The sequence below is a fragment of the Centropristis striata genome, chromosome 16 (assembly GCF_030273125.1).
Source record: "Centropristis striata isolate RG_2023a ecotype Rhode Island chromosome 16, C.striata_1.0, whole genome shotgun sequence".
In the NCBI taxonomy this organism is placed as follows: domain Eukaryota; kingdom Metazoa; phylum Chordata; class Actinopteri; order Perciformes; family Serranidae; genus Centropristis; species Centropristis striata.
In genome coordinates this window covers 12,477,409-12,495,484 of record NC_081532.1, presented here as the reverse complement: position 1 = coordinate 12,495,484, position 18,076 = coordinate 12,477,409, and the positions used below count along the sequence as shown (strand labels likewise).

Here is an 18,076-nt window from a genome sequence, read left to right as displayed (position 1 = left end):
ATATTTTCAGTGGTAAGCAGTTGTGACACCTCCTTTGTAAATGTTTGGACGCGGCTGTTTAAGCACCACCATCTCGCATCTCTTTGACTTTTAAGTTTCCCCCTGAGGGCTTTTACTTCATAGGTTCCCTGAAGCAACACTGCAGAGCACATCCTGTGCACACGGCCCTCTTCCTGTCCCCAACCTTCCTGACATACTGCTGGTTACCCTCACTTTTTCCTGTTACACTACAAATTTAACTCCCAGAAAAATTAGAATAATTGCAGAAATAAATGAGCTTCACCTCCATCTGTCCTCTCATTTTTTCCCTGACACACTCAGCTTTCAGAGAACGAAGAAGTCCACAGCCGCTGTTCTGCATAGTGATGCGGTTATTATCGCTGTGATGAGGAGGTAAGGTAGGGTGACAGCTGTTTTTAAAACCTGAACGCGCTCACTCCAGAGAGGGACTTTTTTCAGCAGTTTCTCCCTCCCCTGTCAGCAAACGACTGTATTCTTCCCTGCCACTATTCTCTCTGTCCACCTCATTAGTTCGGAGGCAGGAAACCAAATTACGTTCAATTACAAAGTCATCAAAGGCCATCTGAAGTCCTGTCTCAGCAAGCAGGCCCCAGCACAACAGCACAGGAGGGCCCTGAACGCAGAATGAAGCTGAATTCAGTCGCATAAAAAGGTAAGCACCAAAAGAGACCAGGAGGATCTATTTAATTGACGATGGTGCTGTCCACTTGTGAAACAGAACCATCACCGAAGGAGCGGAGAGTCTTTTGGCTCTAGTCAAAATGAATAACTCTTCATTCTCTGTACACTGTGATTACACAAGGAACATGAGGGAAAGAAAAACATTCAGGATCTCTCCCAGGGCGGATTCATTTTCCCAATTATTGGCTCGAATCCAAACTCTCCTTGCCAAATCATTATGCGCACTTTCTCCCCAAAATAGAACTGTGCCTGGCAAACTAGACTGAACTCCAATTGAGATGAGAGCGCGACGTGCACCGCTGGTCCATGAATCGCCTTTCCCATTAGAAACTTGTTCATCCTTATTATCACGTATGCGCTGTTTGGCTTCAGCCATTTGCTCAGGCAGGAGGAGAGGAGCCTTTCTTTGCTCAGACACAGGGAAATGAGGCCAGTCAGTCTGAGGTTTGTTTTTCTGGGTCTCTAAGGAGCTCGCAGTAAACAGCAGAGGAGCAGCCTTGGCAAGTCGAAGTCCTGGCTGCAGGATGCACATGAGGAGTTTCATTGAAAAACAAGACATCCATCAACCAGTTGAAAAAAAAAAATGTGACAACGCCAGGAGGTTAAGTCACTACAGGACAATGTAGATTGTAATCGTTATCCACAGTCGGGTACTTAGAGAACAGAAGCATATTAACAAATGTCATTATCTCATCGAGCGATGCATGGCAGGTGGCAGCTACTATTGGATACAGCATGTTATAAATGGTATAAAAATATCTTAAACATAGTTGTTTTTGTCCCTGATGATATACTTGTAATTTACAACTAAGATTATTAATTAATTTTTGTGATTTCATTTTTTTGCCCCGTTTTTGGAGCAGCTACTAGATTTTACAGTAGTCTTGCATACCCAGAGCCCTGTGTCAGTGATGGAGAATGTTGTGGCTGCACCTATTATCATTTGGCTGTCGGGGGAAATGCTCTGGCTTGTTTGTACTTCTTTAAACCAATCACAATCGTCTTAGGCAGCACTAAGACCAGGCAGCAACCGTGTCCCTGCAAAACAAGCCTCCAGGGTCAGCACTGAGCTTTGAAGCCAATCTGACATAGTGGTCAAACAGTGGAATTGCTTCCGGGATTGTACAAGCCGACGTACAAACACTTAAATAGCCCCTATTTAAATAGTTTTGTGCTGAAAGTTGTTGACAAATAGTTGAATCCAGACTTATTTTCCTTTACCGATTATCTAAATGAGCCAGAGACAGAGCGGCTGGGAGGCGGAGCTGAAGGAAATGTTAGTGCGCTTGCTGTATGGGCTCACAGATGCGGATAATCTGGATAATTTTATACATGGAAGTCAAACTGTTTCTGGCTTCATGCCACATTGAGCAACTTTCATTGGAATGAACAGGGAAGTTCTCTGCAATGTTCTAACCAAATCTCTTTATACATCCGTGCTGCAAAATAGATAGCGTAGATAGTAGAAGAGAAGGAGAAAGCCATGTGAGAGGCGCGACAAATGATAGACTTATGACACAGTCTATATCCAGTAAGTCGTTGTAATCCTTTCTAATACCTGTGATTCAGTGTCATTTTGTGGTATGAATCAGGTTCCAATAATGTGCTTATTGTTACTTACTGTACTCTGTAAGTACTATTTACAGTAAAGCTTGTTTTTAATTTCCTGAGCCATAGTCTGTATGCCATATTTCCATATTCTCTATATATTTTCCTTATATTGCATTTCATGCCCAATGTCATTAACCAATCTCACTCTTTCCTTATGCCTAAATCAAACCAAACCAAACCAAACCAAACCAAACCAAACCAATGACGACAAGTACAAACCAATCAGAGGCAGGGTAGGACAGGTCATGGCCAACCAAGGAAAAGTAAACTACTACTGGAAAACAACAAGTGATCTCCTTTTGTATAGTATATGTACCTAATGTGAGGTTGCAGGGTGACTAAAAACACACCTGTCCACTGGGAAAAAATGTTATTAGGCTTCAAATTATTTGAGGAAAAAAAACAGTCAAGTTTCTGTGAGGGATTACTGCTGCTCTTTTTTTGGGGATTCTGCAGCTGCAAGTTTAAAAATAACTGAAAATGTAACTCATTAAAACCCATTACAGCAAGTCAAGTGGGGATCCCTTTGTGGAGCACAATTAATACAAGTGATTTACTGTAAAGAGAGTTTTGTCACTGGAGAAGAAGATAATGCTTTAAATGAGTAATATTGAATTTTTAGTCCGTTTGTTCTTCACGAATCTTCTTCTCATGCGCAGCTTCTCTTCTTTTGGTGGTACTCCTCCAGATGGATGTTTTTATGCTTTTGTCTCCATCTTTGATGCTGCTTCTTACTGGATTATTACGCTTATTACTGGATTAACCACCAAGCTGGTTGATGCTGAATCATTTTCTACCTCCATACACAGAACATATTTTGCCTGAAAAATACTGTATCTCTACTGTGGTGTTTACAACATGCACGGTAAAAGCTGTTCCAAACTGGATTTGAACCAGATATCGTGCCGTCTGCTCTGTAACCCAGAATATCCACTGGTTGTGCCGTGGCAGAGTCTTTAAGCAATCTGTTTTTAAGAGACCATATTGTTTAGAATTGTTTTGTAGAGTTGTTTTGTTTAATAAGCATATCAATAAATGTTCTCATTTATGATCGATGTGGCAACATTTTGTAATTTACTTTTTTGATTACCTGACACAGCTTTCTATTTTGTATCTCTGAGTGTAAAAGATAAACTACAGCATTCAGTCTCCTGCTTGTTAATTATTTAACTTGTCAACTGACGGATAGACTTTAACATTTATATACAAACAGGAGTGAAGTTAGTCTTGCTTTAGATTACTGCCTGCAAATTACATTGGAATTATTTAGCAGTTTAAAATGGGGCATCAACACAATATTTGAATAAATACTTATAGTGGGGAAAAACAAGGGAAGAAGAGAACAGGCTAGGGAATAAGTTGTGCTTGATGAAGACTTAAATAAATTACACAGTAATTAAAAAAACACATTTACAGAATGCCTCCCCAGTAATTACTGGATGCTGTCATTTCTGTTACTTAGTAAACATTGCTGATATGATTTGCAAATAAATTTGGATTGATTTTCAATAACTTTCATGTATCTAAATATGATGTGCATTATTGCTGTTTGGGGACAAAACTAGGGGCAACACTTTTTCAGGTCCAATACTGTTATGGCAATCTTAAATATCTGACGATTCCGATACCAATCTGATACCGTCTTTACTCCACTTTGCTAAACCTGTCCATCTAAAAACATCATACTCAAACTGTAAGGAAGAAATGCATTACCCACAACAACACCTCAATATAACACTAACTGATCATGTGACACATGCTGATGCACAGGTGGTTTTAGAATGTATTCATTCAGACTACAAGAACCTACAGTAGCATTATTATTATATCATACACAAGCGGCAACCTCCGGGTCTGAGCAGTGAGGCAAACAGGGAAGTGCCTTGAAATCGCTGTTCATTTTTCTTAACGTATTAATGTATGTTGTACATTTTGTTTTTGTTATTTGCTAGCCAAAATGAGCATCCCAGTTAATGCTAACATGAAGCGACTTTTCTCAGTCAGGTTGCCGGGGTAGAGAGGCGAGTAGTCAGATCCCTCTCACTCCTCTACAGTCCAAATATGGTCTGCTCACCGTTTCCGAAAACAAGATGGCGACAAACGAAAAGAAAGATTGCGACGAGTGTTACGCTGAACTCGATACCTCAAACGGGCAGTCCACAAACCAATGGGTGACGGTGACTACGTCCATTATTTATATACAGTCTATGATCATAAGTAATAAAGGTTCTGTATATATGTATACTTTCAATCAGAAACTTGGACAACATACAGAAAGAAGAATAATGTAGCAACTGTTTTCTCTCAAATGACTAATGTAATTTGTGGGCAAGTGTTTCCATGAATTTCACACTTCAGATGTGAAAACTGGTCTGGCTAAAATAGACCCGGCGTGTAAAGATAGTGGAGGAGTAGGCGAGATGCTCCGGTCACGTGTCTGGTGGACCTTGGCACACTGGTTAGACTGGCAGCAGATGGTTTCTAGAGAAAGAACGCAATGCGGCCGTGTCCGGTGGAAGCAGAGGTAAGAGGCTTCTTGTCTGACGAGAAGTTGATACTTTGTTGTTTTTGTCATAATTGAACTTAGCGGTGTACATACTTAGCTAACACTGACATCCTGTTTTGTCACCACATGACAGCAGCTGCAGTTTGCTTTGTACTGTCACTGGTGTCATTGGTCTGTCACTGGTGTTATTCATGCCGACAGCTTTGTAAGAACTTGTCTTCTTCCGTTGTTAGAAAAAATAATAACCCAGAATAAACTCCAGTGTCTGCTGTGACACCAGCAGCCACAGCTTGTATTACTTTGTCACTGGTGTCATTCTTCTGTCACTGGTGCTATCACTCACTCAGAGGGATGATCTCCCATCATCCTAGCTGTTTTTCTGTTGTTGTTGTTGTTGTTGTTGTTGGGGGAATAAAAGCCACGACAAAAGGTAAAAGACGACAGAGGATGCTGGAGAATCCTTGCGTAACATCAGCTACAGTTAATTGGTCACAGACGTCTTTATTTTATCATTACCGTGCCACTTAAAAAGACATGTTTTTTATTATCATAAATAGTTTATTTCTGCGGTGATAAATTTCCCAGCATAATCTAAACAAACAGATATTATATGTGGTAGCCCATTACTGCGTGCCACCAGCTATTACTGTCACTGCTCTGTCACCGCTGCCATCACTCAGGGGGTTGTTTGTCTGCAAGTCTTATTTGTGCAGAGAAATAAATTAATACAGACTGAAGTAAACACATGGAGAGGGAGAGTCTTTACTGTGGCACTGATGTGGCACAAGAGTCCTCACTCCCCAAGGATACTGAGAGATTCAACAAAGTGGTGGTCCATTAGTGATGGCAGGACAGCGTTGTTCTTAACAATGAACAGGACTTTAGACGTGATTTATATTGTTTAATTAATCATTTGAATAAAATAAAGATTTATTGTTTTTAATCCGTTATATTTGGTTGGACTTATTTGTAATTGCTAGTCATACACTGACATTTTTTTTGGCAAGGATGATAGTGTATTATAAAATAAAAGATTTAATAATGCATTTTAAAATGATTGTTATTATGTGATTATGGGGTTATGCTAATTCTAACAATATAATGCATCAGAAGTATGTTTATTATGCTTGCAAAAGAGAGACTAGCAGTTGTAAAATATACTAATATAAATACAAAAATGATACTTAACTGTATAAATCATTATACAATACTTCATAATGTGCTATTATTATGATAAGACATTATGTATTTTAATGAGTGTTTATTACTACAGTTATATGGTGCTAGAAGCAGATTATAATGCATTATAAGTATGTTTTTATTACATTTTAGACATGGGCTGCAAAGGAAGTGTCACCCATTTATTCCATTGGATTTCTTGCTCAGAGTTACATGAGAAGATCAATATCACTTTCATGTCAGTGAGTTGAATACATAGCTGGAACTGGTAGGCAATTAGCAAGTTTAACAGTTTAGCTGGAGGAAATGTCTACTTCAAAAAACTGAAAGATTTTTAAAAAACAAAAAAACATTGCATGTTTAGTCAGTAAAACTGGACAAAGGCGAGTGAGCAGTCTCTCCCGTTTCTAGTCTAAATGCTAAAACAAGATAAATGGATCTCTATATTTACAGAACAAGTTGAGGATGGTATCAATATTTTAGAGAGCAACTATTCAGAGTACATTTTAATTTTGCAAAATGAAGATGGATGAAAATGGTTTAAATGATTTTGTCGTTGTTATTTTTGCCTGCAACCGTAAAATTGAAGCATAATGGGTCTCAAAAAATCAGACTTTTGAAAGCCTTAAAAATAATTCCTCTTCAAGTTTTTTCCGGAAACAATGGGTAAACAGTGGTTCTTTTCATCTGTGCACCAAAACATCACTGCCACAAAACAGATCTACGGTATAGACGGGTGTCCTGAGAGCAGCAAATATCAAACTTTAAAAAACTGCAAAAACTAGGTTGAGACCAACTTGCTTTAGTGTTAGGGCACTTCAAAGGACTTTTGAGGTGTGGAAGTATCATCGATTATTTTGTTCACAACTACAGCCTTTGTTCGCTCTTTGTCATTGTTGCTGTGTTGCCAGAGGTCAGCTGTCACTCACTCAGGCAGACGTTGTCGTGGAAGGAAGTGAGGAAGTCGCTGCATTGTTCCCTGTGGTTGCCGCTCGCTGCGCAGGAGCACCAGGGTCCCGTGTTGGATGTGGAGTTGTCAAGGTAGTTGGGAGTTATTGTGCTTCCTGTAGAGAGGAGGAGAGGGGGAAACAACACACTTCTGTTTATTTTCAGGCATACTGAAGTCATACAACATCTCACATCACTTGGTTTACAACACAATGATTGAATCTGACCAGGAGATCACATGAATAAGAAGGGGTCTCTTTTATTTGCTTAAACTGAGCTGAATATCTTACTTTTTGCTGTCTTTTTGTTATTCAACCTGTCCTACCTGCTGTCGTGTGCCATTTAAGCTATGATTTTTTTCCCCATAAAAGAGCAGTTTTAGCAGGAAGTCGAAAGACTGACTGACTGGGGAGTTTAACGTTCTAACAAATTGAACATTTGAGCAGAATTCTGGCTGATTTAATCTTGTTATGCTTAGCCTGATTATGACCTTAGCCTGATTACGATAATCAAATAAAGCCGTTCACATGGCAATTTCTATCATCACGGCGTTGCTGTAATCAGGTTAGGTTGAGTTATTAGTGCGCATGCAAATGTGTTTGTTGTGAGAGAAACTGAGAGGAATTTAAAGAGAGGAACAGATGAAAGGGGAGTGAATAGAGACAGAGATAAAGACAGGCAGGTTAGTTAAGCAGGCAGCCTTGTGATCAAATGTTGACTGCTTCAATCTCAGCTGCTGACAGAAAGATGCACTGTATACTGTATATGAATAGGTATTGGAAACAAGTTTTTGCTGAGAAAAAAAAAATCTCTGATCTTTAGTGACAGGCAATTATTTCGAAATGTGACATTCTTTGTGGATGTATTTATCATCTATATGCACAAAAAAGAGACATAGTTTAATAATAGCTGTTAGCTTATACATCATCTTCCTCTTGATCACTCTTATTAGATGCTACAACAGATACAATCCAAACAAGAAGTAGCAGTTGTTTGGCTTTTCTTTTAGTTCCCTAACATGCATATCCACTGGGTTTAGGCAGCTTAGTGGACTTTGATGAGTGCAGCGACCCGCAGTATAAAGTCCAGCCACTATCACAGAGGTCTCTCAGATGTATTCTTTTTATTCTTCTCTGCCTTTGGAGCTTTTCAGCAGAAAGTGATTGGGAAGTCATTCTCCAGGAAGGGTAATATAGCCTTGTAGCTTGTATTTTTAAAAGAGGTGGGAAATAGAATTGCTGCACTTTCAGGCAGTGTGGCGAAAAAGTTTTGATTTACCTCCATTGATTTTCTGGGTCCCAGACTTCCAAACAACAACACCTCAGAGTCGCACTTCTACTTCAGTTGTCTAGAATGGCCAATCACTGCTGCACACCTTTCTGTCTCTGTCTTTCTTTATCTGTGTCCCTCAGTCCCACGAATGAAAACCAACTAAGCAACCTTTTCTTTCCCTCTTTTTGCAGCGGTTCAGTGCGGTATTGTTGTCTCATAATGACATGTTTAGACTGAGTGGTTTTTAACAACCTTTTGTGTATTATGTGATCTTTTGTTAAGTTTTTATCTAAAGTACAATAAGCTGTGTTTTACGCCTCTGCCTGCTCCCACTCATCGTCACGTCAGGGATAATTCTCTCAAAACAGCGGTCAATAGTTGTAATTGCACTACTTATAATGCCAACGACTTGGCCGGGCATGCTGCAGCCACATTAATCAGCGTTCCATCGATTGTTGAACCGCGCTTCTCATCACAATCGTTGATTCATTCTTTTGAGCCCTGTTCAGTGCACTTGTCTGCTCTCCGCCTTCCTCCCTCTCAAACCTTTTTGTTCCTGATCCATCACAGGAGGAGTGTGAGCTGGAGCTGGCACAGAAAGATTTAGTTCTTACCTATCAGGCCGGTGTAAGCAAGTAGACATGCTCCGTAGTTATCCTGCTTGCAGCCGGTGGCGCTCTGCTCGGAAGGTTGGCAATCATACTGGAACTGTGCCCAGCGAGACCTGTGGGAGCAATAACATGCCATCCATCATTTACTCGTGCTTGGCTGCTGCACACATCGTGTCACTGAGGGGTGGCCGGCACCGGTGCTTTTTGGGAACAGCAGGATGTGGATCTGAAACCCACAGCGCTCATCTACCTACCTCTACTCCCACATCAACTCCCTCCACCCTTCAAGAGCTCGCTCTGCAGCACTTCAACCCCTGCTCCAGTCACCCCTGGCGACATTCATCCCTCTTTTTCTTTCCTCCCCACTTTTCTCAGAGAATTGTCTTCTGGAAGGCTGCCAGGCTGTAAAGAGTCAATGAGGGGCAAAGATAGGCCTTGGCTCTGCTCTCTAAATACCGTGGGCGCTGTCTGGCAGGCCTGGCCGCGAGGAGATTAGACAAATATGGATCGTCCATATAAATATTTCCTCCCACAGCCGCTCTGCCTTCCCTCCTTCACCTTTCCTGCCAGCCGCACAGACATCTAGCCTCATCATCATCATCGTACAAGGCTATCGTGGCCATCATATCACATCATCGCCCCCCGTCGACTGGCATTTGCAACGGGATCCCCTCAGGGCACCACGACTCCCCGCTCTCTCCCCTCGTTTGTCATGTCATTGTAATGATGTGCGTAAAACTCATAGGCTGTGCGCTAAGTGAAGGCATCCTCTGCAGGCTGCCGGTTAATGCCAGCTGACTGGTGCGGGATTGGCGGCCCGCGCAGGGGCCTTGAGATGCTCCATCCATCGGGGCGGCGGTGGAGAATAATGCCTGATCGATAGCCGTGACAGATGAAGCCCTTTGTCTTCCTGACATTTGAAGAGGAACTAGATTAAACGCTGGGCACCATTTGCTGTCAGAGAGAGGAGGCTGACTGGATGGGTATGAGAAGTCCATGTTTTCAGTCTCCAATGATTGCGAGAAAAACACCCTCTGAATCTTAACGACTTCATAAGACATTGTTAGTTTTCTGATTGGATGTTGACAATCAATTTGAATTTGAATTAAATCTTTGTTTTCATTAGTGTCTCACATTCACAAAGATTTAATGAAGAATAAATGTGCTTATTCAGATAACTTCTCTTGTACAGAGGGTCAGTTTTCAGCAATTTACTGAGCCTGATGATGTCTTGGCCGTACACTGATAACTATTTTCTGAGCACTTTGGCAGCAAAGTCATGTGTGAATCCCGGGTGATAATAGCCGCTCTAATAATGGCTATTTCACACGGCTGCTTCTTGCCTAGCTGCCATTAAATTCTGCATTGAGTGAAATGAATGCGGAATTTAATTGAACTAATTAAACACAGTTAATGAGTGTAACAATTGAATTAATTAAACACAGCTGAGTAATTAAATCTAAATGAACATATCATACCAGCCAGACCTATCTTCCAAGACACACAATGCCATTTATTGTCCTGAGGGAAAGACATTGTGCAAGGCCACCACATCAACAAAGCCCTTCTTATTGAACACAGCAGTGGTGAAGATACCGCCGCATTAACCGTGAAAAAGTACTTATTACCTCCACCGAGGAGGTTATGTTTCAGGTTCAGTTTGTTTGTTTATATTAATGCGTAATGTAAAGAGAGAGAGAGAATTTTCAGCTTAGCTCTGCAGATCTTTTTCGCCTCTTTTAGCTCATTGATTTGGTTTTACAACACTTTACTGTTATGATTCTTTCTTAGTGCACTCATTGGCAGCTGTTATTAGAGCCTGACAGATATATCAGTTGACATATATTATTGGCTGATATCGGCCTATCAAAGGTATTTCTGTGTATATGCTGTCTGATATATACAGTTATGAAAACTTTTTTAAAATAATATATAATGCACAAATCATTGTTTGGTGTGATTTAGAAATGTTGTTAGCTAATATTTTATTTTATTTTAATAGTCAGCAATTAACTGACACTGAAGAGTAATTATGTTTATTTATCTATTTATTTGTATTCCTATTTTTTTTATTAGTAACCATATATACAGTCATGGAAAAAATATTTCTTGTTAATTTTAATGTATGGTACAACTAAAGGTACATTTGTTTGGACAAATATAATGATAACAACAAAAATAATTGTTAAATAAAGAATAACCAAAATCATTATCAATAAAACCATGGGAAATTACTAGATATCAACTTAAATTAAACTCTTATGAGCTATTTTTGTTGTCCAAACAAATGTACCTTTAAATGAACAAGAAAGCAAGGAGAAAACAAGGGTGGTCTAAAATGTTGACAAATAAATACATTGGTTGTATAATTTATAATAATAATGTATAACAATGATAAAGACTTTTAAATAAAGTTTTAATGTTTGAGAAAGTAGCTCACTGCGTACCTTTGCAGAGTGGTGAAAAATCGGTGCACAATTAACATAAAAAAGGTCTATTTTTATTCCAGCTCAAAATAATTCTATATCGGGCACCATATTGGTTATCAATGCATTTTCAGTATGGGATTGGTCTCAAAAATCCCATATCTGTTGGGCTCTTGTTTTCATCCAAAAAATCTGTCCACTACCTGCCCAGGTTCAGACAGACAAAGACAGGGCTAACAGCTAAAGAAAAGAGCCAAAACTTATACTCCATAGCCAGAAATATTATATGGAGGAGACCCAGACAGAGCAAAAAGGAGCACTTACAATCATCGGAAGAACAGAAGCCCTGCACTAGCATTATGTTTCTGCTGCTTTTGTCTGTTTACCAGGTAGTGGCCAAAAATCAATTACTGCAGCTTTAGTTTAAGAATTACCACTCACATGATGTTTTTGTTAACTTAACATGTCGCATGATAATTAAAGGATTTCCTGTAGTTAAAAAATGTCTGCTCATTGTTGTTTTTTCGTTCTGTGTAGTTGAGTGGCTCCAGCTCCCACAGACTACTCTTCAAACTGGCACAAGTCAATTGTAGACTCTGTCCTGTGTGGAACAGCAGAGGGGCTGAGCAAACAAGTGGCTGGTGAAGCTGGTCAAACATCTAACAAGACAAAGAGAGCGGATAGTTTTCTCAGGAGTTGGCAGATCAAACAGGAAGTTGAATGTATCAGTAACCTGGGGCAGGTGTTTGCTAACAAGTTCAACATGGAAAAAAACAGATAAGCTGATATTGTGAATCAAAGCGTGTTTCTCCATTTATGTGGGAGTCTACTTTCTCCCTCTAACCTTAAAAAAAATCGATCTCACCTTTAAATCTTGGACATCAGAGCTTTGGAGCGGCCCTTGAACACACCAAGACTTTCCAAATCAATCAGTGTTGGCTGTCAAGGGTTACTTATTTCTTCACCTTACCAACCTATTCAACAGTCAAGTCAATTTTTATACTGTACTAAGACAAGACAGGAACACCAAAAAATGTCAAAGAAATATCTAATAGAGATGGTATGTTCTGAACAGGGTTCAGCATTATTGTAATGTGTGCATAATTTACAGTAATTGAATTAAAACATATTTGTAGCCCTTTAACAGAAGCCACAGTTGCTGTTCAGTGAGTCGAGTGATGCCAACTAAGGAAATGAAGTGGAAAATGTTCCTGGCAGCAGGCAGCATGTAAGACAACTTTTCTAATTCTACCTGCACACGTAGTCTGCTTTGCAGATCCGCAGCTGAGCCAGGCAGTTGGGCTTGTCCTTGTCTTCGTAGGAGCAGGACGGCACAATGGTTTGCCGGCGGCGCTCTGCGCAGGCCGTGTCGGTGCAGGGACAGAACAGCAGCTCGTGGGTGTAGTCGGGAGGAACGCGGTCAAAGAACTTCCTCAGCGCCTTGTTGCACTTTGGTCTGTTACATGGCCCCGAGCGGGCTGACGGCTGGATGCAGGACGAGACGTATTCCGTACGAAGCTTCTGACACGTCTCATCTATGTTACACGCCTTGGCAGCATCCAGGCAGCGGTTCACCGTTGTAACTTCAGACTCTAGAAGGAGAGGACACAAATGGAAAGCAGATTGCAGCCTTTCATCCTTCTGTGTGGTTTGAGAAAATCAAATCCCAGGCAATGTTTACCAATGATTTTGAGGCCTAATTGGAGTCGGCATTGACTTGCCACTCTCACCTCTACACTCAGGTGCAGTGTTGCATTTACAGATTTAAAAAAAATGTGTGTCTTGAAGTACAAACTAAACCAAAATGATGATTATATGTAATAGGCCCCTTGCAATGAATAGAACATGAATGGTGTTTAAATGTTGCATGAGCCCAGGCACTGGATGTGTTTCAGCCGAGGCCTAATGGCTGAATATTTCATTCTGCTGGGTTAATGCAGAGTGGCAGAGCTGAAAAAGCGTCTCCTCCATCTCTCCAACCGCACAACAAGGCCTGTAATTACTGCTCCTTCCCTTCCATCCATCTATCCATCTTTCCAACACTCCCTCTCCCTACAGCTGGGTCCATCCCTCACTCACCTGACTCCCTCCTTCCCTCAGCATCTTCCTCCTTCGCTGTGTGCCTGCCACTCTCAGTGCTGCCATTACCCCCCACTCCATCTGTCTCTTCCCTTCCTCCAGCTCGCTCTCTCTTCTCCTTCATCCGTTCTTCCTCAACTTTGTCCATCTCTGCCTCCCTCAGTGCCCAGGCTCCCTCTGACTTCTGCGGTAATGAGCCACCTCTGTGGAGGCAGCGGAAAGCCCCTCTCATAACCATCTTTTTTTGGCTGCATTATTTCCCAATCCATCATCATGTGTGTTTTTTTTTCCCAAGCGACCTCACAGTCAATAAGGCCATGATGACGTTCAGTTCCTTTGGCAGATAGCGCCGCTCATTAGTTTGTAAACTGCCTGTAGTTGTGTCTCCTGGTGAGTTCGGCTCTCACCAAGCTGTCATATAAAATATGAATGGCCTTGGGGAGTGAGCTAACAACCCATCACAAAGCATAGGTTATTCCCAACTTAACTGCTAAGCAGGCGGGGGGAGGTTTGGAGGACCTGATGGAACTCCAGGTTGGGATTACAAATCGCATCCAGTGACCACATGCGTAAGAAACAGAATATGCACATAAGCCTTTCTTGTGAAATCCTTGTTATTATGTTTTTTAAGCCATTATTTATAGAGGGGAGACTTGCTGAGCATGCATGCTTTTATCCAGAAACATCCTGCTTCACATTCATGCCTTACACACATTTACACCTCAGAACTGCCCGAGGCTGAATGCACTCATGCTCTAGTGTGTTTTCCAGTTGCAGGCCTGCAACTTCTGTAATATTCATCAGCGCATATGTAATCTACAGTGCAGTCTGTGATTATTTGGACAGTGACACATTCTGTTTTGGCTCAAATAAAACCAGCACAGTGAATGTGAAATGACGCAGTGGTGCAGGTTATTTTGATATTTGTCAACCGGGGATTAAAATTATAGGGATAGTCCTGATTGTTTGAAGTGAGGTTTATGGGTTACTTATCCACAGTTAGTCTATCACCTGCAATGTATTTTTGCCACCTAAGAAAAAAAGCAATATCAGTGTAAGTGTACCCTGTATTTTGAATATTTACCTTGCTTTCAGACAGCCCTTTACGAGTGCTGGTGCAGTCCTTTGACAAAAACAGTAATTTTACTTCACATGGGAGTTGCTGGTCTATTGATGCCTCCATCTGCTTTTTTGTGTTTGTGTGTCTTTAGCGAATCCAAACTAACACTTTAAAACACCAAAGTCACACAATCACACAAAGAAACTAAGGGAATAAAGCAGCTGTAGACCAGCAATGCCTGTGTCCCGTGAGGTAAAATTACTGTTTTTGTCAAAGGAGTCTGGTGGCTTTGAAAGGAGCATCATTTCAGGTTCCCAATGTAAACAGAGCTGTCTGACAGCAAGGTAAAGTGGTGAAAATATTCTAAATATAGAATACACCTAAAATTATTTATTTATTTAGGTGATCCTTTTTCATCAGTCCCGTCCACAGCAGCACATTGCTTAGCTTTCATTTTGGTGCTCCAGCCTGCTTCCGCAAACTAGGGGCATGCTGACCACCATCTACTGTATGTAATGGTAAGTGCCTCATAGAACCCCACTTTTCAAAAAACCATACTATCCCTTTAATATTATATATCTATGAAATTTAATTATAATAATCATTTTGCACACAACCTTTGCTGTATTTGTCACTATAAAAACATGGATATGTAGTTCATCCAACATAGAGGAAATCACTGTTAAAAACTTTTTTGTGTATAACATAACAAGGGTGGTTTTCAGATGTTTGTATTTTGATCTTGTAAGAGGGATGACCACTGACAGGGATTCAGCAAATATTGTATTGTGGTCCAAAGAGTCGATATATTGTCTCCCGCACCCAGCATGCACCTCACCAAATCAATAACTGTTTCTAAAGCAAATGCAAGGAGTTAAGTTTTAAACTATGGAACTTTACTGATGCCATGACACTGGATTGGACTCTATTGTAACTACTTTAGCAGTCTTATCTTGTGCCAGCTGCAAACCCTTCAGTGCAACTTTTCAAGCCCAGGTGAGTATTTCATATTCAAAACTTCCTTTACGAGTCTTTGTTCACTTAATCTGGATGTAAATACCCACAAATGAATGCTCTGCTCTTTACCCTCATTGTAATAATTCGGATCCTGGTTTTCTGTTGCTTTATAAAAGCTTGTGACCAACATGTTGAACTAAAGAAAAACAAAACTGTTGGTATTTGTTTTACACCCAAGGTGCATGAAGTAGAAAATCCCAGGAAGGAAAAACAATTTCAATCGCTCTTGGAGGCCAATGATGCATTAAAAAGCTTCTTTCTTGGTGCAGAAAACCTAATGTGTTTAAACACAGGCACTTTCTTAATATCACTGCCTTCACTTTAGTTAACCGATGAATTGGTAAAGGGTGAAGTGCTCTGTTGTTTGAATACTCCTCAGAATATGATGAGCCGTGGCTCTGGCTTGCGTCTTTGAAAAGGGTCATTACTCTGTTTGAGAGAGAGATGCTATGAGGGCGGAAAAACATCCATTAATCACGTCTTTGTTGTTTTGGCAGTCGACTTGTCGAGATGCATGGCATGGATATCAACTTTGACCTCCCGTGGAGTCGCTGAAGTGAAATTTACGAGGAGGCTGTACAGTGCAGGTCTGGTGCTGCTGTAATTCATAGCGGCCTAAAACAAGCAGTGTCATTTTAACAAGCAGCTTATGTATGAGGTCACAAAAACATTATCATGCATGTTAAAGTGGATCTCCACTGAATTTAAATTATTTACTTTCTCTTATGTTTTTTGTGTACATTTATCCATTCATTTACAGGTGAGAATGGTTTATCTGTGATCTCACTTATTTATCAGCAAACCGCTGCTTGATTATAATTAATATAATCAACTATAACAGATATCATGTCATCATCATCATCATCATCATCATGCAATTCAAGCATAGCGATAGAAATCGAGAAATGTTTGCAGTCAAGAATTGATTGCAGATTGTTTAATCCACTGGAATCAATTATCAATTCCTTTAATTGATGCTGGCAAGTTATTCCGACAGTCAGTGGTGGAATGTTACTAAGTACATTTACTCAAGTACTGTACTCAAGTACAATTTTGAGGGACTTGTACTTTACTTAAGTATTTCCATTTAATGTAACTATACTTCTACTCCAACACATATTGACGCAAATATTTTTAGTTACTTTTACTACTATATATATATATATATGTATATAAAATGATATATGACGTTAATCTCATGCATCTACAAACTGTCTAAGGGATGCTTCATGTTATGGAAAAAAATCATTGTATATCATTTCTACAAAATGAGCATTTCAAGAAAGAATGTCAACACTGTCACACCGAAATATCTTTTCTACAGTACATGAACTTAAATTCCTGGAATACCATGTGTGGTATTCGATGCTATATGTACGAGTGACAGTGGTTCCAAACACAGCAGACACCGGCGGTGTTAATCTACACTGTGTTCAAACTGAAATAATAAAACAGTTGCGTAGAGGCTGAAACTCTGTGTAGGTCTACTTTTATCCACACAGAAAAAAAAGGAAATCGATAAAAGAATTGGACCAATAAGCAGAATCAATAATAAACTTTATGCTACCATCAATGTGCCAAACATACTGCACATGATTCTGACTGTAAGTATGTTTGGGAGTACCTGCTTGCAAAAATAAAGTATAATCAGCATTGTGTGAACTAGTTTGACAAAGGCTTGAATATAGTCACACTCTCTAGCTTTAATATTTCAAACATAAAGTAAAAATTTGAATGTAAATAGATTTGCCTATAGCCATTTTCAGAAGATAATTTATCATTGGTTTCTGTAGAAGAAATAGTTCCCAGTAAAACTGAACAGGAATAAGAAGTCAGTATAAATAATAGACAGTGAGAAGAACAAAGGTGCGATTGCTTTCAGCGATGACATAATGAATTGGTTAAGGAGATGAGTGTGAACGTTCCGGCATGCATGAAGATTTTGTGGAAATCATGAATGGTGCTGAGCTGATATCACCACAATGTACCGCTGAGATTCATGGTGGCTTAGAAAAATAGCTGGCTGAGATGTGGAAACATCCATGAAAATGCAAGAGGCTGGAGAGAAGCTGTAGTGTACCTCTGTCGTGGGCTAGTACATGTATACGGTAAAAAATGGGATTAAGAGGAGAGATTGTTGTGATGCCAATACTTACTGTTATGTTTTTTGGAACATATTCAATAATGAAATTGTATATTTAAAGCCGCAGTATGAAACTTTACATATAAATTATTGTCCGTTACATTCAAACTCTTGCCAACCAAGTTCACACAATGCTGATGAAGCCTCTCGCCGCCAAATAAATCCTCATGTATTTCTCATTATACCAGAATTGTGGAACCAACCAACTGCTCTTTGACAGGTTTGTAAAATATTCATGTACTGCCCGTTTAAAACATGCCTATTCTAAGTTAATTGCATATGATTTTGTAGACCTGTTCAACTGCAGGCTATTTCTGGTTTACTAAACATGGGCCCAATTTACATCACTTTTGCCATTGTTTATGTCCATAATGACACTATGTTGTTGCTGGGAATACGGCAACAATGCTACAATGAAGTCTAAAGAGGATCAGACGGGTCGTAAATATGGCAACAGTTTAGAAAGATTATCTAAACCTCTTCATTTGCAAGTAAAACGGAATCTGGTTGCTTGCAAAGTAG

General features: G+C 40.0%; 1 protein-coding gene across 1 annotated transcript in view; it reads right to left on the bottom strand.

Annotated features, from left to right (window-relative positions):
• gfra4a (GDNF family receptor alpha 4a) overlaps positions 1-18,076 on the bottom strand; it is a 151,241-nt gene that overhangs the window by 13,676 nt on the left and 119,489 nt on the right. The window contains exons 4-6 of the mRNA XM_059353290.1: positions 12,508-12,847; positions 8,833-8,942; positions 6,928-7,062 (exon numbers count right to left, since the gene is read on the bottom strand). Of these exons, the coding sequence (XP_059209273.1) occupies positions 6,928-7,062; positions 8,833-8,942; positions 12,508-12,847 (585 nt within the window). The remainder of the gene's footprint in view (positions 1-6,927; positions 7,063-8,832; positions 8,943-12,507; positions 12,848-18,076) is intronic.